This window comes from Dermacentor variabilis, chromosome 8 (genome assembly GCF_050947875.1).
Source record: "Dermacentor variabilis isolate Ectoservices chromosome 8, ASM5094787v1, whole genome shotgun sequence".
Taxonomy (NCBI): domain Eukaryota; kingdom Metazoa; phylum Arthropoda; class Arachnida; order Ixodida; family Ixodidae; genus Dermacentor; species Dermacentor variabilis.
The window spans coordinates 120,072,101-120,097,820 of NC_134575.1; the positions used below are offsets into that span (position 1 = coordinate 120,072,101).

Consider the following 25,720-nt stretch of genomic DNA (forward strand, 5'->3'; position numbering starts at 1 on the left):
GAATTTTCGAATCGAGCCACTGTCACCACCTGAAGACTTGCGCCGGCGTGGACGTGACATTGTCCACGTCTCGCGTCTCAAGCCCTACCACGACCCTCTGCCTCCTGATTCTTAAGGCGCCAGGATGGCTCTTTTTGTCCGGGGGGGAGATTGTGAAGAAGAAGACGCGCCTCGCGGTACAGACACATCGCCAACGCGCGGCTCGGCCCCGCTCGCGCTGTTGATTACTGTCGCCTTTTTTTGGACGGTGCTTCGGGCTGTCTCGCCGTTCCCGGTCGCCGCGCTTTTGCCTTAGGAGCCGCCAATAAACCTCTTCTCAGCTAAAAAAAAGCAAGTCGCTCATTCCCTAAAGCATATTAATAATTATTGCCTTATAGTATGCGTGCTAAAACTAGTAAGACAAAATTTTTCTCCGTAAATTATGTGATTCAATGAAGTGTTTTGATGGTCTACTCCAGGAAAAGGTATGAGTGTACAGCAATGAGGTTGTATATAAAGAAAATTGGTATTTGGAGAAACGCTGTTGCAGAACATTCCGACAGGGTGACATTGGCTATGTATATGAAAAAAAAAAAACTACTTTATTGCTACTTTCTCATTTTTTTTGCCTACTCCATTTACTTGCCTAAAGTGCTTGTTACATTGGCAAAACTGCCAGTCTCTGTCAAGAAACATTTGCAAAAGTATTATAATTTGACAAAGTTCACTTTGAATGAGCTAATCATTTTGCAAGAAATTATTAAAGTTGAGTGGCCTGTAAAATGCCCTGAAAGGCAAGAATAGGTGTGAAATAAGTGTTGCGGTGTGTGTTTTTTCTCTCACAACATCCAGACTTGAACGCATACAGAAAAGAAAGCATAAATTTCGACTACAATTATATCGTTGAAAAATTTATTTATGTGACCAATTACTGCCACATTAAATTGAACTACAAAGAAGCAATTAGTTATCAATAGTTACATTTATCGCAACTTTTTATTAACGTAACAGTGAAATACGCCAAATGGAATGAATTGGCCTTGTAATTTTAATGCATTCTCTACAGCCATTCGCACCTTAATAATACTGACTGACAATTGTTTTGCGAAACGTGACCAGCAACACAAAAAAATTGCTTTCGTGCGCACGCTGGAGGACTGGGCGGTGTTGTAACGTATGCATACCTTCTGCACTGCATTCTGGTTACGCAGTGGCACCGTGCTCACACATCTGGGTTCTCTGTGGAACGCAGGGAGTCATTCATTACAGGTTGAATCGATTGAACTTGTGTTCACCAGAGCAGCAACTGCTTTCCTTGGCAACATTCACTCACTCGTAGCGCGCTCTTCCCCTCCATCATAGGGAGAGAATAAGCGGGTGCCTAGAGTACGATGAAGGAAATAGAAATCTCTTAAAAACAAAAAAAAAAAGGGGGGGGGGCTTAGTTGTAATAGATGAGAACGGTGTGCCATGCTCTCGGTTCTCCCAAGTAGAAGGGGTGACAAAAGCTTAAGAAATAATTTTCACGCATTAGCCGTCATGGCCAATCATTTGCCCGGCTCACTTTTTTCCTACAAAACAAGAAGGAAGAAGCATTGCTGCGTCATTGTTTGCCAGCGTGTGGTTAGGGTTTCGTAATGGTGCTTCCAGTAAGGGCCATTGAAAAGCCGATTATGTTATGCACGGTTGCACGTACGTGGTTATTGAAAATATTATTCAGTTACAGTAAATGTTGCCTCATCCAATCAGTAATAAATAAAAAAGAACTGATTACGGGTACATAATTGCACATAAATTGTTACGTAAAGGTGTATCGGTATAACATGGCACTTTTACTGCGCTCAGAAGTGTAAAAAAAAAGCACCCTGCTTTTGTTTTTGTGGAGGAGAAACCTTACTTATTATGGTATAGTTCAGTTGCAGACAATGCTAATCATATATGCATATATAAGAAAAATAGGGGCCTAAACCGTTGAACTGAATGTAGCGCATTTCTTGTGAATAAAATGATATACTTTTACAAATGAGAAACAAGCATGGTACAAAATTTATTTCCCTGAATACTATAATTGGTATCTGGAAATCTATTCAGTGGAGTGAATGGCTACCCTGCAATTTATAGGTTGCTTGTAACGGACAGCTGTAGAACCTGCTTGATTACTTGCTTGGGCCTTCTTCCATTATAGTGAGGCTCCATCCAGTGGCCAAAGTAACGCCAGGTATTAGGCCATAACTAAATGCGATATTCTCATGTGCTTTCACTTCAACGAAGCGCATTCAATGTGTATCCAAAGTTTAAATGCATATTGTCACGTAGTGACGGTGAACAACCACAGGGGTACAGCGCAAGTCACGAAAGTAACTGTTTTTTGGGCGAACCTGCGCCCAGCAAAACAAGTAACACTCAGCACAATGGTAGCGTGGCTATCTATGTATGCATGGCTCAATGAACCTTCCAGCGTTATCACGCGGCGCTCGTTTAAGTTCTTGAATGCACACCGCCATTCGCGTCCCACACGCAGTCTGATTACACGAGGCGCGCCGAAAACATGGGCAACAGACAAAACCAGCGATAACATTTGAAAAACTTCCGATACAGACAGGCACGTGTTGCGCTGAGCAATAGCTTTTCGCATTTGTTAGCCGTTGAAAGGCGGTCTCCGGAAAAGATACATAAGTACGTGTGGCAGCATTTGCACGCTGCCTCATTATTTATCAATAGACCGCATTGGTAGCAGATCAATGGATGTCCATTGACAAGTAGCGCAGTTGTCGCGAATAGTGTTGACCCTACTAAATACGCATAGTCTAGTCACCAACAGCGAGGCCACAAGCTGTTTCAAAAATTTATTTACTCTTATTACATTACAGGCTCACGCAGAAGCACTGAGGAAGAGGAGTATATTGAAAATAGAGCGAACTCAAGGAAAAAAGAACTTACAAAAACAACTTAAACGATGTCAATAAACATATAAGTACTTTTTAATTTTGCATGAACGTACAAGACAGCACAGAAATAGCATCGTTAAAGGAAGTTAGGATACTATAGAGTGCTTAAAGCTTGCATGAGAAAACTCGCAGTTTTGCCCGAAAGGTGAATCACTGATTGCGATAGCAAATTAGTAGATCGCTACACGAAGTAGGGACAATAGCTTTATTGGCCGTACAAACTTGTAAACATTCGCGTAGTAAATAAATTAACAACCACCGTGTCAAGCGCGCGCAGGTAAACATCAATACATCTCGCTCGATGAGTGCACAAACTTGCTGTAAAAATGCCGGAGTGAGGAATCACGACAGCAGCAGCGAGCGAATTGACCATCATGCATCTCCCGCTTCAACGCGAACGAAACGTGGAAAAGACAGCTCGTACGAAGCTACCGGCACTACGCGCACTCTGCAAACATCGCAGATCGCTTTGAAGATGAGGACCGCGCGGACGCGCACTTCGGCCACGTCGCAGATCGCTTTCAAGATATGGCGTGTCCACACGGCCGCGCCGTAAGCAGCAGCCGCAGCACTCGCCCACCCCCCTGCCTTGCGCGCAAGAGGGCGCGCTTCGGCTCCTAGCTTTATTGGCTCCGCCTTCCTCTCTCGCGCACGCGAGATCGAGCCGCGTTCGCCGGCTCACCTTCGCCAGCTGTTACTCGCTCATACAGCGCGCGGCAACGATTTTATCGCCCCTGGACTGTACGGAACCTCACGGCGACGCCAACGGCAGAAATGCGCCTGGAGTGTGTAATTTCTATCACAATAAATGAACCGGATCACGTCTCACCAAGTATCGCTAGGAAGACCATTCCATAATTTGTCGGCACGAGTCAAGGCAGGAAAGTTGAACAATTGTCTATGACTGAAAATTAGCCTAAAGCTGAGCTGATTATGACTATGACCAGAACTGAGGCAAGGAATGTCTAGCAAAAGACGAGCATGCCATTGGACGCAGAAAGTGAGATATCATGTTTAATTTGCAAGAATAGTGTCTTGCTACCATTGTGTAAGGCCAGTGTAGGAGGCCTGTTTAAGTTGTCCTCTGCCAAAATTGAACTGCACCTAGGCAGGGTTGTCATGAAATTAATCGTATTAAAGTAGGAGGGTCTGAGCTCTTGAAGGTTGAGCAGTTTGCCTATGCTCTGCGGAAAGCTTTTTGACAATGCGGCTGTGACAGTGAAATAATTGATTATGCCATCATACATATGTGGATATCTTCCATTTTCTATGACAGCTATGACAGCAAAGGATGAACTTATTTTCGAAAATGTAATTCTAATTAGATATTTTCCATTTTCTCCCACCGCGAGCCTAATACATAAAAGTGCATGTGTAGAGAATAAGTCTGGGTGGTTCCAGGTTATGTGAAAGTACATTTGATGCAAGTTACAAAACCATCTCTAAACATGATCTGAACATGCACTGCAAAGATTGTGCACACGCCTTGTCTTTGCTTGTGTCTCTGTAGTTATTACAATAACAGCATTGGTCCGTATACATGCGACCTAACAGGCACCAAGGACAAACAACAGAATACTAACTACCACCTGTTTTTATTACAGACATATGCAATAAGCCCAACCTGTGACAGAAAACGTAATGCATCATGCATGCCTGTAATAATTAATCTTGTGCCTGTAGAACATAATAAGCATAAGGTTGTTTTTTGCTGAGCTTGTCTTCGCTTCAAAGATATGGTGATTTTATAAGTGTGGTAGGTATGTTGTCTCATTTTTGTGTGTTTTGTCAGTGTTCTTGTAATGCACTATTAGTCTTTTAGTGCCTGCTTATGCAATTTGTTGCCTTGATGCCCAGAGAACATTGTCTTCCCAGGTTTACTCATCCCTGTTCACGAAATTTTGCCCTGAAAATATTGCACTAAGAAATGTTTTGCTTTTCCGATTCGTTTAAACTCGTAAACAAAGTGAACGCGATTCTCGGACTAGAACTCGTGATCACTGCAGTATGGCAATGTGCAAGTCATCCAAGATCATGTAGTTTCAAGTGTTCTGCAAACATTTCTGACAACGGTGTGACGCTGTCTCGGAGGCCATGCAAGATCGTTTTGCTTGGAGTGCTCTAATGGAGTGTCACGAAGCTGGAAAGCTTTTCGTAAAAGCCGGATATCTGTGTGTCGCCTCCTGACACACTGCACGGTACTGTGAGCAGCATGTAAAGTCACAGCTGCTCCTACATTTGGTTTAGGATGTAATAAATTGTTGGGCTAGTTTGTTTGACAGTGAAGTGTTCAGCATTATGTAAATATGAAGAGGCAGGGAAGTTGAGTGGAGATCATGAAGTTGTTACAAGTGCATGTATTCCATCCAGCTGAACATCAGTGAGCAGGGCAAAAAAATTAGGGACATGGGAAGAGACAAACTGCTCGATTCCTAATTGTTCAAGTAGGCAAACTCTTCCTGTGACAGAACCACTGACAGCTTGCTCACATGCGTATTCCTTTCATGCTCTATCGTGCAGGCTTCGAATGTGTCTTGAGTGTACTGGTCCTTGTGTCCAAACAGAATGTGAGTCCCACCAAACTCGGGAAAGCACCCATAGGAGCGAAGTGCAAGGCTAGGTTGCTGCTTGTATACAAGGATCTGTACGCTCATGAGGTATTCGAGGCCTGCACAATACAGCTTGAAATTGACAAGTCTCCCTAGAGTGATAATGTGAGTTGTGTGGTCGGGGAATCTGATAGATACTGAGTGGCAGCATTCGAGGAAGGGTGGGGCTAATGCTGAGAAAAGTAGCTTGACAGCATCAGCGCCACCTTCTCTTTGAGGCCCTAGTGATGAAGGTCTGCAGTTGCCGTGCTTTTGAGACCGCCTCAGGTATGTGGTATGGGAAATCCAGATGGTAGTCAATGATAATGCCTCGAAGACAATCGTGGGTGGTTGTGTGGACTTCTTGACCCTGAAGTGTTCATGTCTGTGGTGCCATAGGAGAGTAAGTTGACGCAAGCATTGTTTAGCATTTATGGAGGCTAAGATACAGCTTTAGATGTACACCAGGAGTTGATGCCGTCGAGGTCTGCTTGACCCTTCCTGCAATCTGAGGATTTGACAGCTGGACAGACTTAAGTAAGGTCATCAGCATACAGTAGAAGTGTTTGTTACATTGCCTTCATTACCAGCTGTATGTTCCTTGATGATTACGCTGTTATATTTCTTGCACACATGTGCAAGGGACGAGTCACAGGCCAAATAAAAAACAATTTGAAAAATCTCTCACAAAACTCCCATGTTAGCCACATAAGACAAATCTTCAGAAAATGCAGCCAATGGATGACGAATGCAAGTACAGTTAAACCTCGATATAACAACATTTAATATAACCAAATTCTCGATATAACGAATTGTCTAACTTTTCATAACTTGTCCATAGAACGCCAAGTATTTAGAACCTCAATATAACGAAGTATGTTTGTGTGCGATTTCAATACAACGAAATTTCACTGCCGCCGCCAAGGAATGCAGAGACAGTAAATGGAAACCTTCGTGGACGCGGATGGCCAAAGGATTGAATTATAAGCGGCCGCTTGCAAGCGCACCTCTCAAGTCGCGCGCCGCGCGACAAGAGCGACTGCTGAAGTGGAGCTGCATCATGTCCCGTATAAATTCTAGTGTGGTAAGATCCTATCGCGCCCTGTGCACTGTGTGCTTTAGGTAGGAGGAAAAATGTGCGATACCCGTGTCACACGGGCACATTTGGAAGGCCTTCCAGTCGACGGCCTTCGAAATGCCACAACTCTATCGACTCAAAGGTGTTGTCGCGCTGCTACACAAAGGCCGTTGAGTGGTTCAGGCGTTTCTCGTAAAATTGTGTGGCACTGTCGTCGATGCGGCCACAGTCACGCTTCCTGAGGCCCTAGGGTTCAGAGACAATAATAGTCATGTAAATAAATATGTGGTGGAAATTAGTAAAAGGCGATTGGAGGATTGGTGGCTCAAAAGCAGAGAGGTGACATAAGGTTAAAAGGGTAGGAAGACGTATTTAAAGAAAATCGAGAATTTTAATAACACACAGCACAGGTAAATAAAAATAAAAGGCAAAATAAAAAGCTGGGCATGGTGGCAACTGCCATCACCCCGTTTCAAAGGGGACGCTCCTACCATCCATCCATCCATCCATCCATTCGTTTTCATGTCACGAAAAGTTAAGCAACATTAAAACCACTTAAAAGCACAAATTTTTTATGTTTGTTATACACTTAGAGAAATGTTTATACATTGCCATACATATGTTTAGTTTCTAAGTTGTAGGGTAGCGAAACTGCGGCAACGTTTGCGTCGCTGCATTTCGCTGTTGTCGAGAGTATGTGCAGTTCGCACATATCAAGTGGCAAAAATACTTTATTGAATAATTAATAACACTCACATATAGTATTTTTAGAGCATTTTGGTTTGATTTGTTCTTTCTAACCGATAGTACGAGCACACTGCGAACGAGAGGGCAGTGCGTTTCCGTTGCTCAAAGGCCATCGAGATTTCGATAGAGTTGACTCGATACACTCGGCGGCCTTCGAACCCTCCCGTGTAGCAGCTCGAACTTGACCTTTGAGTCAACTGACTATGACTAAAACTTACTAAAAAAGATTGCTTCGCAAGTGCCGCCTTCTCGCGCGAGCAAAGACAAAGAGGAGGAGGGGAGCGCGCTCGCGGTAACGTGATCAAGCGCGCTCGGAAAGGGGGGGGGGAGGGTAAGTTGACGCGCGTCTCGGCCGTGATTACAGCTTACAGCCAAGCGCGACTGAGCGCATACGCAGCCCAATATGTCAAAATTGCACAAATCAAACATTGGCTACCCAAAATCACATTCTTTGGGGGTGCGAGGGCTTTCCCCCTCCCAGGTCGCTCCTGCCAGCTCCCTCACAACAGACGTGGGAAGAGCTGCTCAGAACGCCGGAAGAAAAAGTACAAAAAGCCCTCGTTGCCTGGGCCGAAAGGGTCGCTCCTCGTGAGGGGCCATTCTAGGACTCGGGCCTGCCAGGTCATAACTGAGCAGAGTGTCAATAAAGTTGTTACCACCACCACCAGCCGGGCACCCTGCTTTAGAGGTAATCTGTCGCGCTTGCAAGGAGTTGTCGTGCCGGGACGGCGTGGCACCATGTAAGCTGTCTTCGCACGCGTTTAGTATTGGAGATTGCCTAACCTCGAGTTTCGGTGACCCGTTGGAGCGATAGGCAGACAAAGCATTCGCTCCTCGCGGCGGGCACTTTTCGTGATAGCGTCGTCCCAGTGCGGGCGATGCTTTCAGCTGCCGGGGCAGACTGCATGCGAAAGCCTGGCTGGCTTCGCTAAATTCGTACCGCCGATGCGAAGGTATCGTTGACGTTTCACGAAACCCTATCATTCGTCGCCGACTCCCAATTTCATCAGAATGAATTGCTTTCTCATTCAAATTTGCTTTTTTTTTTCAATTGCCCGACAAATCGGAAGATTCTGCGGTCCTTCCCGCGTAAGAAAAGTCGATGGGCAACTGCACTTATTTGCATAAAATTCGAATTTCAGTACAAGTATAAGTGAAGTCGAATTTCAGTACAACGAAACTTCGATAAAACGAAAGAAATTGCCGATTTTACTGACTTCGTTATGTCAAGGTTTAACTGCACTCCTGTTCTTCTAGATGAGGAATACCTTGACTATTTTATTTCGTTAATCTGCTGATTATGCGATTGTGAATGATATTTGTGCAATCGAACCGAATTGTATTCAAGTAACAATGAACCTACAGGTGTCAGTGTGTGTTTTGTTGCACTGCATTAGTTCTTCCTTGGTCTTTTCTGTGCACCATGAGCAGTGAGTCCATCAGTGTGGTTGGGATACCACCCATTGAGAACAAAAGCTGCAGACTAAGGACTACCCTGTTGTCTGGCCACAATGTTCTTTGCAGTATGCAGCTTTGTTGTGCACAAGCGGTGTCACGAGTTTGTCACCTTCAAGTGTCCTGGCAAGGACAAGGGCGTCGACTCAGACGTGAGTGTGTTCATCAAAAGTTTTTGTTAGGCTGATTGCTGTTTTGTTCCCATATTAGAGCAGGCACGAAAACTGTGCACAATGACAACACAAAGATAAATACCGAAGCCAACTGAAATTTATTTAGTTCAGGAGGGCATTTCATACGTGAAGTAGGCAGATGCTGAACCGTCTGGTTGCTGCATGACATGAAAGTATGAGGGAGCATGCACAAAATTTAAATAAGACTGGGAGGGCTCACTTAGCCACATATGTTATTGAGTGCGAGCTGTAATTTAGGCGTGTACTAGGATGAATTGAAATTGCCGCCTCGAGAGAAACACGGGAGGCTTTTTATATTAAGGAATATGGTGAAGAATTTATGTACGGGGAAGAACTGTGTAAGCTGTACATGAGGTTTACACAATGTCTTTCAGCTCTTAGTAAATTTTAGTTGGTAGTCCTTGCAGGTATGTTGCATGAGAATACTTTTTGCGCATGTTCTATTATGCATGTGCTGTCATTACTTAAGCTGCATGATGGGAGCACAGCCACATACCTCTGGCTAAAGTTGTATTGCAGAGGTTTAACAGAACACTCCGAGTCATCACCCTCCGATTTAGGGCTTCTAACTTTCGGAGGAAGACATGGCCCATGTCTCGATGTTCAAGCATTCAAATTTTTGAAGAGTGCAAACAAAATTACTGAGCATGGCCAATTATCAATGTGTCACTACGACTGTAGTCACAACCTGTTAACATCCTATGCTGGCATGTACTGAGAACATGCACATATGTGTGATTTGTATGTTAAATGCCAAAATTTTTGTGGAGATAATATAGTCTTTCTTTTTTGAAAGCACATCACTAGTGGTGGCACACATCAGTAATTATGTGATAATCAGATATTTAGTTTACTGTTATTTCACTAATTGAGTTAGGGCCGAGGTTGATATCATGCAGTCGAAGCCAGCCAGTGCTTGAGGCCTGGTCAGCATAGCAGCAGAATGCACATGTAGCTTTCTCCTGCATTATGTGATGGAAGGTTTTTGGGGAAAATGTTACTTATATCACAAGTCTTAGCACACAGGATTACAAAGCTGGGTAGAACTGCGTTAGTGATTTCTTTTTGGCACGGTTCTCGCAGGATGCACGAACCAAGCACCAGTTCGTGCTACAGACGTACACCAGTCCAACATTCTGCGACCACTGTGGCTCGCTCTTGTATGGTCTCATCCATCAGGGCTACAAATGCAAAGGTGAGTGTGTGCAGTGTATGGTGGCATGCAACATGGAGCTAGCTGTACTCGCTCTAGTGAACCTGTGTGCACAACTCTGCACCTTTCATTGTTTCCTTGCTCCAATCCCAATAAGCGCCATACATGTGATCACCCATGTTGGTAGTAGACATATCATTCTGGTGCTAAACGCAAGGACATAGGTTCGGTTCCCACCCGTGGCTGCCATATTTCAAACTGGGTGAAGTACAAGAACACCTATGTGCTTAGCTATGTGTGTGTTTCAGGAAACCTGTGGGGTCAAAATCATTTCCCACTACAGCATCACTGGTAGACTCAGCGGTGCATTAGAACATAACTGATCAAATCATTTATTAGTTAACAGGCCTGCTTTCCATCTAATGAATGAATGAAAGGCTGAGTGAATTGGACAACCTGACATGACTTGAACCATGATCAGAACAATAGGCCATTGGCGCAACTTTTCGAATAAACTTTTGTACAGGACTCCATCTGCAATGCTATGATGGCGGACCTCGCTGTCAGAGGAGCAAGCTGAGGCTAGTGTGCTAAGAGAGAAAATTGTAGAGTAGCATGCGTGAACACATTCTCTGTTGTGTTTGCTCTTTGAACACAATTGCCATGACTTTAGCCATGAGATTGGAGCTGTACAGAGAATCCCAGCTGGTACACTCTCCCTTGACATCTGTTCTCAGTTTAAAAAATTGCAGGATGAAGCATACACAGACAGGATGGGCACAGGAAGGGCAGCAAATCGATCATTATCTCCTAGTCAGTTATACATGTGTAGATTTTGTTCTTGCAAAGCATTATAATATTGGTTTTCTTTATTACCTCTCTGCTGTACTGCATGCGTGTAGCACATCGTAAAATGAATTTATGCACATTCTGCTTATGAAGCAATGTTATAGGGCAGACGCATTCAGCAAACAAAACAAATTGATAGACCAGAGAGCTACAAATAATGGGAGCCAGTGTTGTAACAGCATAATAAGGCAATGGGGCACTTCATTAAAAAAAAAAAAATAAATGGGCACAAAGCTTTCACCTGTCTGAATTAAAAAAAAAAGAAGAATCTTCTTTGCAAAGACTTCTATCAGTGGATATAAAAGCAAAGTTGTCACGATCCAAAGACCTCTGCAACATTGTATTTGCTTGTGATGCTGGGGTACTAATTGCTCTGCCTCCCCAGCTGTGAGATAATGTATGCCGGATGTGGCAAGCACCATAATGTTTACTTGCAAGTGTTTGCCAAAATTGGCAGCATGGCTCTGTACAGTCACTGGCTACATTCATTACCGAGATCAGAGCTTCATATTATGCTTACCAGAAATAAATGTGATGTTGCAATTATTCATTCACCATGGGAATTGCAGGTACTAGCCGGCTCTTATATGGTTTGGCATGGATTTATTCATGCCAAATTTATTTATCGCGCAAGACAGGGGTAATTGAAGATCGCAGGGAAAGGCCTTCATGCTGCAGTGGACATAAAAAAGGATGATGATGATGATGATGATGGTGATGATGATGATTTTATTCACACAGCTCTTTCCAGCTGTCTCTCTGTTCTTTGCAGTTCAGTTGTGTTGTATGTTAGTTTCACATTTTATGCAACTGTTTTATGTTCACAAATGATTCATTTTATTGCATGCTTACCAACATATAAATTGCAATGCATTGGAAATTTGTTAAAGTGAACCTGCATATATAATGAACTAGCAGTTATAGGGAAAAGAGAGATACCTATCTCAATTTCATTCCCATAGGTGCCCACACATTTTTTCATTGATATAGGAAACAGGACTATAAGGAATAAGCGAGTATATATAAAAATATGCATTTCCTAACTATATCCAGAAGGACATGAATAGTTGTGCCATCAAAAGACAGAAAACGAAAGTACTAATAAAAAGAGATATAGAAAGGAAGAAAAAGAGGACACAAAGAATAGACTTCTAGATTATGATGGAGTAGACAATGCTCCCACTCACCTTGGTTTCAGCACACCGTTTCAGTGACTACAGCAGTACGTGTCTGCACTGGCTGCCCCGAATTCTCGTCCGTGTGGTCATCATGGCTTCCTATCACGGTGTGCTTGTCAAACAGTGGCAGCATCCATACGTGTAATGATAGCAGCATGTGAATGTTCACTTCAGTAAAGAGCAAATTTGACTTCTTTTGAATGACAGCCAACTAACTGTGGTTAGAAAACTTTTATAATAGTTACAGAAAGGGCAAAATAGCTTTATAGAGCTCTAGTGAAGGTACTGATGTAAAGATTTTTTCTCTGTCCCAACGATTTCACAATAAGGAGGTTCTACTGGACATTTGATTATGTGCATCATCAAATCTAGGTAGGGACGTTTGGTGAGCAAAACTAGCTGTACTTGATTATAATTTTGAAATTTATGAAGAATTAGCTGTTTGCAATCCCCTGAAAGCCATCGAATAGCGGAAATAGGAGCTTAAAATGAGACTAATGTAAATGAGGTCAAAGTGCACGGCTGAGTGAGCTGGCAAAGACTATTTCTCTCACAGTGCAAGAGGTGGTGTAAACATTAGAGAAGCATGCAGGGCCTTTCAACGCTTGTGTGTACTTCACTCTTGTGGGATCACATCTCTTTGCACTTCAAGCACAATGTGACTCTGTTGTTATACAAAAAGTTTGCAATAAAAGAAAAGAAGCTTCAAGGAGACAGTAATATGAAAACCCCATGGGTTTTTCAAAGCTAGATGGGCAAAATTTAGGCAAATTTATGTACTGCCTTTCATGCCCATGCCTGAGGAACAGCCGCATTGGCCGCATGTGCCAACTCCACTGCGAATTTTCAGAAAAGTGCGCTCTTAAGATGAAGCTTTAGCTTGGGGTTTTCTGTCTAAGCACACGGAAATCGATAACCATCTTTCTCGACAATGACCGCACCGAATTTGATGAAGTTTGTTGCATGTAAAAGAAAAAGTTAATATCTAGTGACTGTAGGAAGCAGATCCTTTATTAGGCTGCTGATTTTCAAAAATGAGAATAGTTGAAAATTGCAATATCTCATAAAAACTATCAAGTTGGCAAGTGTGTAACTTGGCAATGAAAAACGATATTGCACTTTTGTAACTGCACCTAATAATACACCTTAAGCGGACAAAATTAACGTTATACACCTCTCTGAAATATACCACTAATATGTGAGGAGGATTGCGTTGCTAAGCCCAAAGGTGTCGGATCGAATCCTGACCGCCGCCGGCTGCACTTCGATGGGTGCAAAATGTAATAAACACCCGTGTACCATGCATCGGGTGCATGATAAGGAATTCCGGGCGGCCGACATTCATCCGGAATCCCCCACTACGGCATGCCTCATAATTGGATTGTGACTTTTGGCACGTAAAACCCTATAATTTAATTTTTAATATAGAAGTAGGAATTTTGCAATGCCGTTGTAAACGTTCTTACAAATTCATGTAAATTGAACATTGATGTATATCAAATTTAGCTCCTTTAGATGTTCTAACGGATGCAGTTTACCGAACTGTGATGCCTGTTTTTTGGTGCAGAGTTGAGGATTTGTGCACTTTCTGCTTCTATTCGTTTTGCTGATTTGTAGCAATTGTAAGAAAAAAAAAACAAAGAAACGCAATTTCAGGCCCCAATTCAAAATTTGGTTTGCAAAAGTCACTCCAATTTAGCCTTTTCTCGTAAATGCAAAAAGTTTCTTGCAAATCAGTACAGGGGTTGTTTTGTAAAATAAATTCTGTGTTATTTGAATAGGAGGCAGCAGAATGAGCCCTTAGCTAAAGCTTCATCTTAATACAAAACTCTGTGACTAATGTGTGATGTGGAAAGGGAGAAAATACCATGCATGCCTTCCATCATCTTGCATCATTTCTTGCATGCTCAGCATAGGTGATCTGTTGACAAATATTTTGACAGCAGGGCAGCCTTTGATGCTTTCTGTCCCCAGTTTCTGCCTTGCCCGATCTTGTGGTTCTTGTTCCAGCTGCGGTGGTGCAAAGAATTGGTGTGTATGGAGGTGCACTGAGTGTATATCTGTGTCCTTCTATGTGCAGCTTGCGACATGAACGTGCACAAACGGTGCCAAGAGAGTGTGCCGAACCTTTGTGGCTGCGACCACACCGAACGGCGAGGGCGTATCCACCTGAAGGTTTCGGCAACCACTACACGGCTCACCTGTGAAGGTGCGTTGCACGTTGTTTATGTCTGACAACTTGACGCCTGTGTTTTTCGTGTGGCCTTTCAGCAGATATCGGGAATGTAACAGGTGTCATTTGCTATACCCACGAAGAAGCTTTGCTGGCCATGAAGTTGAAATTTCTAGCTGCTCTTGTATGTACAGAATAAGCTATACTGCACGTACGTCTTCTCGATATATTTAATAATGCATTTGCAGACAGAGTATAGGAACTGTGAAGATTGTAACTACCTACAGACAGTAGTATATTCTATACCTAGTCTTGTAAGTAAAGGTAGAAGTGTTTTAGACTTAAGAAGATTATAAGAAATTTAAACGAATTATAGGAAGATGTATTCAGTAAGTTTAGGTACGATTTTAGGGTTGTTGATGACTTGCATGTGTGCCGATGGTCTTTTTGTTGTTGCCCAATATACTTTTGTTTTGTTTTGTATTAATAAATATTATCATCCCACATTCCTTATGCCTATGATGACGGCATAGGTTGTACGTAAGAATGAACCTGTCTTAAGTTTTGTACATAGGAACTGTTGCTTCCCTATTTGTAATAAGCCTGTGAGCCAAACTGTAGTTGGAGCAAAAGCCACCATGAGACTGTTGAGCCTTTTGCTATTGCTTAATTTTCTCTGTACGTGCAGAAACAAGGAAAAATAAAGCTATGGGGGAGGAGCTTCTGTGCATGTATGGCTGCACCAAGCTGCCTTTGGCTGGTCACTTCTGGTTGTGTTCTTGCCTTTCAGTGTCTTTTTGTGAAGCAAGATGTGTTTGAGAGGGTGATAGAAGTTTGACATTCATTTCTGTTTCTATGAACCTTGCATAGCTTGTTTACTTTTGCTTAGGAAGCTATAGTTACTAAAATGTTTGAGTGTCGAGACATTGGTGCACGTCAATGGACCACAAATAGTAAAAAATTGTTCTAGAGAGGCCTACTCTGGTGTGCCTGATAGATAAGCTGTGGCTTTCATCTCTTATAGCATTGTTGATCATCACTTTTTGTGGTCGTCACCACTGTACGTTTGTGATAGTACTACTGTCTCAGTGGCTCTAAGGAGAGGCTCGGGTGGTAATATGCATCCAGTTGGTGCAGTGCCCCCCCCCCCCCCCAAATCTTTATAGGAACAACGAGAAATAGCATTGACCCTTACACTTCAATGTTTTAAGAGAGTGTTTACAAGGTATTGCTCAGATTTCTGCTGTAGACAGTGTTGTCCAGTGAAACTGCCAATGGTCATAATATTTGAATTTCATATTCAAGTGCGTCACAATGTGTGCAGTTGCACTTTCTCATACATCTGATTCCAGGTCAGCAGTGCTGGTCATGTAATCTTCTGCCACCACTACCTAGTATATTTAGGTGGTTGCCACAAGAGTGCGTAAGTGCTGCGAATCCCGAGTTATATGCCACAGCATGAGTGAGTGGAGTTGCTCCATGAAATTCAGGTCGCAAAGACCCCAGTAGGAGCAGTGTGTTCAATGGGGCTGGTTGGTTCATCTTTAGAATAAAAACAGGAACAGTGCAACACAGGACGAGTGAATAAAGAGCATAGGACAGAGCGCTGACTAGGAGCCAAATGCTTTATTTACAGAAGCAGCATATAAAGACGTCATTGAATGTGACATAAACAACAGAAAAAGAAGGATAAGCGTCAGCAACGCAGATAATTCATTTTTTTTTTGTTGAGAGCGTGAGGGACGCAGAGCTGACGCATGCGTCGCCACTTTTGAACATGCAAAATGCCTCAAAGATTTCCGGCGCACACTTTTCACTATATCTGCCAATTATTTCGCACTTCTTAAAGATCGGGGTGCAACCACACGTGTTACAGTGAACAGTCAGATGACTGTATAGGTTTCCTTTTAGTGAAGCGGCATGCTCACACAGGCGATCATTAGTGCACCTCCCTGTTTGCCCGATATAGCAGCATTTACAATCAAGCGGGATTTTATAGATGACCTGCGTTGTACAGTCAATAAAGCCGCGAACACGATTCTTATAGCAGCTTTTGCACGCGACAGTATCCTCCCTGTTGACTATTTTGCACCACCCGCAGTGGCAGTAGGAGAGCCAAGCATGTCACCGAGACACGCATAGTTGGCACAACACCAGAGGCAATTTCTCGCAGTGGCAAGCATGAAAGTGCCCGGATTGGCAGCAAACGACTTCAGAGTCAAAATCACTTTATTTTTGCAAAATTTGGCAGGAATTCAGATCCTAATCATGGCTAGGCTGCTCCCCTGGATACATGCACATGACAGCTGGGAGATAGTATGATAACAAAAATGCACAATTGCAGTAAACTGGGAAATCAAGTTAGAAACATATAGACAAAAATTAAGTGATGTATTACATAGTATATCAAAATTCATAAGTTCTAATCATGGAATAAACGTTAGCACACATGTACAGTAACGAAAAGTGAACCCCCCTTCATCCAAATAAAAGGTACGGGCTCACAAACATTAAAACTACATATTATTAGAGCTTTTACATTTTGCTAAGCTATGTATTATTAGAAATACTACATACTGCTACAACTAGCAAAGAATAGAATTTGCAGCAGCTGCAGTGTGCTGTTTGGTAAACATAATGCTTAAACATTTTTGAAAAGTTAAGCTGTGTTTAAGTGCCCTTCTTGCTGGAGGTCTTAGACGTGACTCAATATCGGAAGAAAGCCATGCTTGCAGTCAGCATGGCTTTCTCTTGTGTGCATTTGAATTTCCTTCTTGCTTAACAGTTTCTAGAGATTTTCTATCCCTCTTCAGTGATGTGCCAAGAGTGTGGCCTTCATTAAGCTTTGCATGTGGCCTGATATTACGTTGGCACTGGAATGAGGCAGCGCATCATCCGGTGGTGAAAAGGTGCATCCTTTTCAAATGATGGCTTGGTATGCTTGAGTATGGCAGTCTACTGTAGCGCCATCTGTTGCTGCACTTAGTCACTGTTCTCGAGGGGAGCCCTATAGGTGTGACATAGGGTCTCTTGGGTCAGCAGTTGCCATTTTCATGGATGCCATGTTTATCATGCCTACTCATGTGTGGAAATGGAGGATTGCTCGCTGTGGTTCTTGATGTCATGCTCACATATTATATGTGTGACTGCCACCCTGTTAGCATAAAAATTTACTTTTCTTTGCTTTTCATGCACTGTGTTTCCTCCCATCAATTTGGTGCAAGTCTGCATTACTTCAGACTGCGCACAGCAGGCAGTTTCGGTTATGTTCTTTCGGTGTGCTTTTGTGAAACAAAATGTCTGCGAGATGGTGGTAGAATTATTGCAGAATGAGCACTATGTTTCGTTTGACGACTGCTAGTCTAGCTGGCTAATACAAGAGAAAAGATGCTCATGCAGCCCACCTGGCAGAGCACAGGTGTTGATTTTAGGCTGTTTCCTCCTTGTGTATTTATTTTGTGATAAAACAGTTTCAAAATACTTCAATAACAAAACATGCATGCGTAATGGAACGGGTAGATTAACTTTTGAATATGAGCTGAATATTGTATGGTAACTATATTTGTGTTTGCCTTCGAACAGAAACTATTCAGTATTTTTGAATATTTGAAACTAACAAAATATTTCGCAACATACATCTATTATTGTCTAATTACTGTTCTCCATCTGCTAAACGAATTAGCGCAAATTATCAGAAGTGAGACAATGACAAAAAGTTTTCAACACAATGCAGAAACTAAACAAGTAATGCAAGCACCATGTTCAGTATCGCGACGAAAGCCTACATCACAACCTGTTATTTTTGCTTGTGGTCTGTCATTTAGCGTTTGTGGCAGTCTACTCATGTAGCAGTTTGATCTTTATGTTGCAACCATTGTTTTTTTGCAGTGGGTCCTTTTACACGTGTTTACATCACACTAGTCCTTCAGCAGCCTCTATTTTCTTCTTTGGCAATTATGTATGTAGCATTTTTGCAAAGTTAATCATACTGCAGCCAATCATTCTTAGAAAGCTTGTTTGTAACCAAACTCTAAAGATGCTTAGAGGCTGTTCATACAGTCTATTTAATGACAATGAGTGATCCTGTCTATAAAGCTGATCCTGTCTCCCTGAGAGTTAGCTTTATTTTTTTTGCACTTGTCATTATACAATTATACTGAAATAAACATTCCTGCTGTGAATATATTATATATATTATATATCGCCGACTATGTTCGCCGTTGTCGCCGTTCTTTAAATGTAGCCTGTTCTTGTGGGCACAGGTTCGCCCAATAAAAGTTAGTTTCGTCTTTCACAGTATTGCTACTGTGTTCTTTGTGTGTCACTACCACATGACAATATGCTACTGTTCTTTAATTTTAGACGTTCGATTCAATATTCAATACTTAACATTCGTATTCGAAAAAGTTTATATTCGTGTGCCTCTAATTGTAAAACTTAATTTCTTCATCAAGTTGCCATGATTTCATAATGCATTGGTTCTTAGCTCCTAAGCCAGAATGCTGAATGCTTGAGAAAGCCTGATCTGGAAGGCATGTGTAGTTGTCTAACAAAAACATGTCAGTGTGCCACGGTCATTCAATTAAACAAAAATGAAAAAAATGCTTACCACGCGGAGTTTCCAACGAGGCTGAACACTTCAAGAAACTTATGTAGCTGCATTCATTCGTGTGTATAAATTGCAGTTTTCATTCTTAGCAATAGCACAAATGACTTTACAAGCAACCATTTAGATGCCAGATGATATGCCTTCCAAGTCAAAAGAAGTTCAGTGAGAAAACATCCAAAAATTAAGGCATTGTTTGACACTTATTTGTTTTTTACAAAAAGCCCACTAATTGTACCCTCAAGTAGCACATGGTGGGAAATGAATTGTAGATTCTCTAACCTTGCAACATGAATATTTTTTAGGATAGTTTAAGCATTTCTGTTGAGGTACACAAAAGTTGACAAAGTGGCTAATTGAGCTAAAGATGTTTATTGTTAACAGGCCTTTTTAGCCTCTGCATTGTGAAATGGCCAGTCCAGACCACCCTTGTACATTGTAACGAGTGCATTTCTGCCTGGTAAGCCTCATCCACCCCCGTCTGTGCAGTGCGGCAGGCACGCAACCTGATCCCGATGGACCCCAATGGCTTGTCGGACCCCTACGTCAAGCTCAAGCTGATTCCCGACATGGGTGACTCCGCCAAGCGGAAGACCAAGACCATCAAGGCCTGCCTCAACCCCGAGTGGAATGAGACACTTGTCTTGTGAGCAGCCCCTTTGATGCATCATTTGAAAGGACAGTAGCAAGCATTTGGCACCTTTGTCAGACTACATTATAATTGCATTGCACCTACGAAAGGCCTTTCCCAATGATCTTCTGTTAGCACTGCCTGCGTCAGCTGAAGCCATCCACTATCTGCAAATTGTACAATTTCATCAGTCTGCCTAACCCTCTGCCACACTTGACTGTGTTTTCCTTTACCTGTCACCCATTCTAATACTGTACAGTATAACGCCATAGATACACCTCTTAAGCAGTAGGAAAAAAAGATATATGATCCTGGAGAACGCAACAACCTGTAATGCTTTTGACAGCACTAATTATTCGAAGTTGTATAGGAAGTCAGCACACTGCTGAAAGCTTGCTCAGTAGAGCTTGTTATAACTGCATGACAATTAAATTGAGCATTAAAAGACTTTTTTGGAGCGGTCGTCGCTGTGAATCTCACTAATTGAAGGTTCTAATGTCCATCTGGCATTTGGGTCAAACCCTTGATGACTGCAGCCTCTACAAGCACTCGCAGTGCTTTTTCAGCTTCTGTGCAGTCTTGTATATCGATGCAACCTTGTAACGTATAAAAGATTATAGGAGAGCACTACCCGACGTGGTTGCTTAGTGGCTTTAAGGTGGCGCTGCTAAGCACGAGGTCACGGTATCGAATCCTAGCCATGGCAGCTGCATTTTGATGGGGGCGAAATGCAAAAACACCTGTGTACCTATATTTAGGTGCATGTTAAAAAAACCCCAGCTGATCAAAATTAATTTGGAGTGCTCCACTATGATGTGACACATAGGCAGATCATGGTTTTGGCACATAAAACCTCATAATTTAATTTTAGCAGAGAATCTGTGAACATAGGTGTGGGCTGCACTTGTGCCTTTATGCAGATCTTCGTGGCTTTCAATGTCGTGAACCATGTAGAAATTGTCGATCACTATCCAGCTTCCCAAAAAGTACTGCGCAGTACGTTGTTCGGCACTTTTTGTATTTTGCAGGTTTTCTTTCAGGCTTGGGAAAAAATATTTATGTAGCAATTATTAAATGACAGAAAGCTGGATGGGGGATTTTTCAGAATAGTCTACAATTTCCTCATTTATACTTTTGCTTTGAATATACTATTTGAGTAGTTTATTAATAACTCATTATGTAATTAGACAAAATACAAAAAATATTACGACTTCCTGCATGCGACGGCAAACAAAATTACCTTGCTTCTGTCCAGCGATGTGGTACTTGCATATCTTTAAATTTTGACTCGCGTGGGACATATATCTAGAATTGGCATGAAATTATTTTTGCCACCGTAAGTTTGCACACTCGCGTTAACAGAATTAAACACATTGAAATGTGCATTCTTGATGCCATCACCAACTGTTCCATGATAATGTATAGTGTGGAATAACAAGCATTCAAGTTGTACAGCTCTCGCAATGCAGTATATCTGACTGTTGAGAAAAATTTATCTTTCAATTTGGTATTTTTTTTGTATGGTAGCGTAGATCTAATGAAATCCTTTGCGTTGAGTGTTGGGGTACGTTGAGGAGGAGAGGGATGCAAAGATTGAAGTGTGTGTGCAGATAACGACCTTCTATAGTGCCTCTTGATGATGAATGTGGAGCTATGAATGCTGATTGAAGGACTGGCAGACTCACTGTGGTGGCGGAGTGCATAGTACAGTTAAAATTTGATATATTAAACATGGTTATAACGAATTGGATATAACAAAGTAAGTCTAGAATTTGATTGCCTCATTTCAGTTTATCTCAGTGAAAATTCTGCTGCTATAGTGAAACCACATTAGAGGCTGTAGTCAAGTGCTGTATTGATTGGCAAAGGACCTTTAATATTGACATAAGTGCACTACTAAAAGAGTTAGAAAAAAACAGAAGTCTGTCTACTCTTGGTACCAGGTATCGTGTCGGTGGCCACATCTCGTATGTCTTGTGTAGCATGCTTAACTGTACATATATATAACCTGTTGAAGCTGCATCCCAGCATTTGACTCCTTCATACTACACAGTAGTACAAATTACAGAAAGTTACAGTAGTAGAAGTTACAGAAAAACAAGCTAACAGAAAACAGAAAAGAACAGAAATGATGAGAGACAAAACTTGCCATACATTTTAAGTTTTTTTACACAAAATATTTTTCATAGTAGCCTCATTCGTGTTAGGCTTAGGTGAGTGTGTTGGCTTTAGTGAGTCGTTTAGCATCTGCATTGCGTCTGAACCACAGCAAAGAGGGGGACACTACCATCACACCTACTTTTTTGCAAGGCACTGATGACTGGTGCCAATAAATTCGACTTCCATTAATTCGACCCTGACAGGATCGTAGAACGTGATCAAATTATCCGGTGGGTTGAATTAAACAAGATGTAGAAAGAATGCCAGAACATGTCACTGATTAATTTAGAAGTGTTTGCCAGATTCTAACACACCCCTGAGCCAAACGCACGGCTGCTTTCTGTGTATCCAAAGTTGAAAATTAGGTAGCAACGACACTAAAAAAAAAAAAAAAAATGCAGAAGTCTAAGAAGCATTGAGTTTTTAGCAAGGAAAATGGGCAAGGGTTGCGTAATTAATGGCAGCCAGTTCTCTAAACTCATCTTTACCGCAGAGTTTCAGAAGTTAAGTGAAGCACACAACTGCCACGAAGGCGTTTTTGGTCAAAAAGCTTGGGGTCAAAAACCCAAATTATCTAGGAAAGAAAAATATGCGTGTTAGAATCGGGTATACACCACAATCAGACATGTTGAGCTATGGTTAATACTTGAAAATTTTCCTAACGTAGACCGAAAATAGGCTTTTTCAATGGGAAAAGAGGTGGGTTCAAGACATTCAGACCCATAAACTTCGCCGCGACAAACAATGTCGCTGAAGGAGTCATTATTGGGGTCACTATAGGGGTCAGGCACATGCACGCTGACTGGTCAGGTTCCAATTATTTGGCGAAGGTCAATTTTGGGATCTAAATAACAAAAGTTTGGGCCCATAAAAATTCATGCGTGTTGGCCAGCACCTTTGGCTGGAATCGAATTAACCGGAGTCTAATTACCTGATGTCTACTGTATTACTTTTCAACAAAAGTGATAAAATCCCAGTCAGGATTCGGTAAAGCCTGCTGTATGCACCATTGTCATTCTTGTCTTCATTGCTGCTCTTGTCCTACCGTTAACTGTTTCATGGAATTAATGACTCGCATCTTCCGAAGTTGTCCAACTCTTGTCTTGTTATGTTTCCGTTCCCCGTCCACATATTGCTTTGTTTTCATATTGTATTGGTGGTTTATTACATCTTTTTTTTTTTTTTGCATTTTGTGCATCGGACTTCACGTCTCGAGCTCAATCTCCGGGTTCTTCTGCTAGTGCGTAACATGTGGTACTTCATAAACCCAAACCTCTTCTTCTGTCGTGTGAGGTTAGCGGCTTCAAAGAAGGGTATAATTGGAGCTGGTGCCATGATCATCAAAGCTTTGATGTTAGACGGTCCAGGAACTCTTTACGTTGTTCTGTATTGACATCGTTTCTTTGGTTGTGAGGTATCGTCGTTTCTTCTTTTTCTTCCATGTGTCCTCTTTACACTGCACTGAACGAGTATTTTTGCTACCCTGCTGATGACGCCTGCACGTTGGCGTGGTTTTTCTTCTCCAAGTTGATGATGGTAATGGCCTGCCGTGGTAGCCCGGTGGCCATGGTGTTACGTGGCTGAGTTTGTGGTCGCAAGTTCAATACTGGCTGTGGCAGGCACATTTCAATAAAAGTTAAATGGAAGAGTGGTCATGCACTTAGATTTATTTGCGTGTTAAAAAACCCAAGGTGGTCAAAATTAATCCCAAGTTCCCCACTATGGCATGCTTCATAATAGGGAGCTTTAGCATGTCTGTGAACATTTTACCGTTTACGGATCACAGAGTTACTGCAGCTGTGGACGGCAAAGTTAGTAGCGACATCTTGTGATGGTTTGTGCAACTACAGTGATTTGGAAAAATTTGTGTTGCATGGATGTTCCTATTGAAATAAAATTGTTAGAGGGCTGCACCTTGACTATTACGTTGGTACCAGGGCTTTTCCCCAGCAGTTAAGTAGAATATGGTAGGTCACTGCAGTATTAGTTTTGTGTGCTCTGGTTAAACTCTGCGTCACGAGATGTTGCTACGAATATTGTTGCTAGCGTATAGTTCTCCAGTAACCTGGTATTTCGCAAATGCCAATATGTTTATAGACAAGCTAAAACTCTCAAATTGGATAGTGGTTTTGGCACGTAAGGCACTGGAATTGAATAATTTGATGGTGGTAATGTGCGTTTGTTGCTTTCTTATCTCTGCAGTGACCTGAAACCTATCGACAAAGACCGGCGACTGCTGATCGAGCTGTGGGACTGGGACCGGACGTCGCGCAACGACTTCATGGGCTCCCTCTCGTTTGGAATCTCAGAGATTCTCAAGTCGCCGGCCGAAGGCTGGTTCAAGCTTCTGACGGCCGAGGAGGGCGAATTCTACAACGTGCCCGTGCCCCCCGAGAACCCAGCACTTGCGCAGGGAGCAACGCACCACCAGCAATCTAGGCCGCGGCCGACACCGCAGGCCTCCTCGGACCTTATCCCACACAACATGGGCAAGCAGGTGAGGGAGGCGGAAGGGCTTCTGCACCAGTATTGCATAGGGAGAGGGTTCGTGTATTGTGACCACATGTCCGCTACAATGGCTTAGTGGCTGTGGCATTCGGGCATGAAGCACAAGGTCTCGGGTTCGATTCTTGTCTACAGCAGCTGCATTCCAGCCTGGGGTGAGTGCAAAAACGCTTAGAAACATCAAGTTTACATCTACTAAGGATGGCAAAAAAAGAAAAAAAAGAGTAAAGTGCAAAAAAGACAGAATTTCTTTTCGTGTGCAAACATTTCTGTTCATGATACAAAACAAGACCACAAGAGAAAAGTTTGCAGAAAGATGAAGTTGCCTAGAAAATAATTTTTTTTTACACTAACAAAGGTAGGATTCACTGCACACAGATGTGCTCCAGTGCATGTTTTTGGCTGCATACTCACACTTTCACTCTTTAATAGCCTTTACAACAAGCAGAGAGCAAAGAACGAGCTGAAATGGTCTTGAGGGCTGCGTGAAAGGTATAACAGTGCTAGACGAGTTGGGCTCGTTGTTTGTCTTTTTTTTTTTTTTCAGGTGCGCAAGTGATGAGCTCGGCTCGTCTCTCACTAGGAAAGCATTAAAGGGCCCCTGAAACGGTTCGGGCAAATTTTGTAGACGCGTAGGATTCAGCTAATGTTCATCATTTCCACCACAATTTGTATGAAACGTCTCATATTAAGAGAGCTACGGACAATTACAAGTTAACCTCCTCCATAGTCATGCATTTCATCTTCAACGCGTTCACTGAGTGATCGGGACTAAGCTTTGCCTTCACTGGCTCTGCGTCATGATGGCACATCATGTCGTTGACTTCCGGTTCTCTAGGAGCGCGTGCGCAAACCCTCTCCAAGCTCTCCACCAGCTGCTTGGCAGTTGATCCCAAGTGAGAGGTATAGAAGCAGCGTGCGTTCCAAGCATTCTGTCACAGCGCCAAACGTGTCTGGTATTCCGGTAACCAAAGGCTAGTTGGGCATTTCGACGGAACGGTGGAGGCATAAACTCAATCTGATGAAGGAACTTTAACGTAGACGTACGTGAGCTGCCTGATCGGCTTCCACGGTCCATCCACCCGTTGGTGCAGAGCTTAACCAGCCAAACAAAGAGCTACTATTGCTCTAACCAAGTGTAAAACATTTTAAACATTTACAAAACAGCATCTTAACGATTATGCTCCAGCAAAAAATTTACAACAGCAGCAAAGAATACACTTAGTTACTGCTGCTGTGTTTGGTTGGGCTCTGTGCCATCAGGTGGCTGCACTGTGCAGATCATTGACGTTTGCGCTTCTGCTCATCCCATGAAATGGCGCGGTCAAGCGACCAGGCCCTATCTTTTCGCTGGCATTTACCCGACTACCGGACTCACGAAACGCTATTGTTAGTAATCCTCCTGCATATAGTGGTGGCCACAAATGCGCAAATCCTGGCGGCGATCGGATACCGACAGTCAGATGCGCTGCAGCC

General features: G+C 42.6%; 1 protein-coding gene across 3 annotated transcripts in view; it reads left to right on the forward strand.

Annotated features, from left to right (window-relative positions):
* LOC142590555 (protein kinase C, brain isozyme-like) overlaps nt 1-25,720 on the forward strand; it is a 224,818-nt gene that overhangs the window by 146,812 nt on the left and 52,286 nt on the right. For all 3 annotated transcript variants that reach the window (XR_012830180.1, XM_075702760.1, XM_075702759.1), the window contains exons 3-7: nt 8,865-8,947; nt 10,073-10,184; nt 14,250-14,378; nt 19,438-19,594; nt 23,942-24,236. Coding sequence is in view for 2 of the 3 variants with exons in the window: in XM_075702760.1 (XP_075558875.1) it covers nt 8,865-8,947; nt 10,073-10,184; nt 14,250-14,378; nt 19,438-19,594; nt 23,942-24,236 (776 nt within the window). In the remaining variant the exon portion in view is untranslated. The remainder of the gene's footprint in view (nt 1-8,864; nt 8,948-10,072; nt 10,185-14,249; nt 14,379-19,437; nt 19,595-23,941; nt 24,237-25,720) is intronic.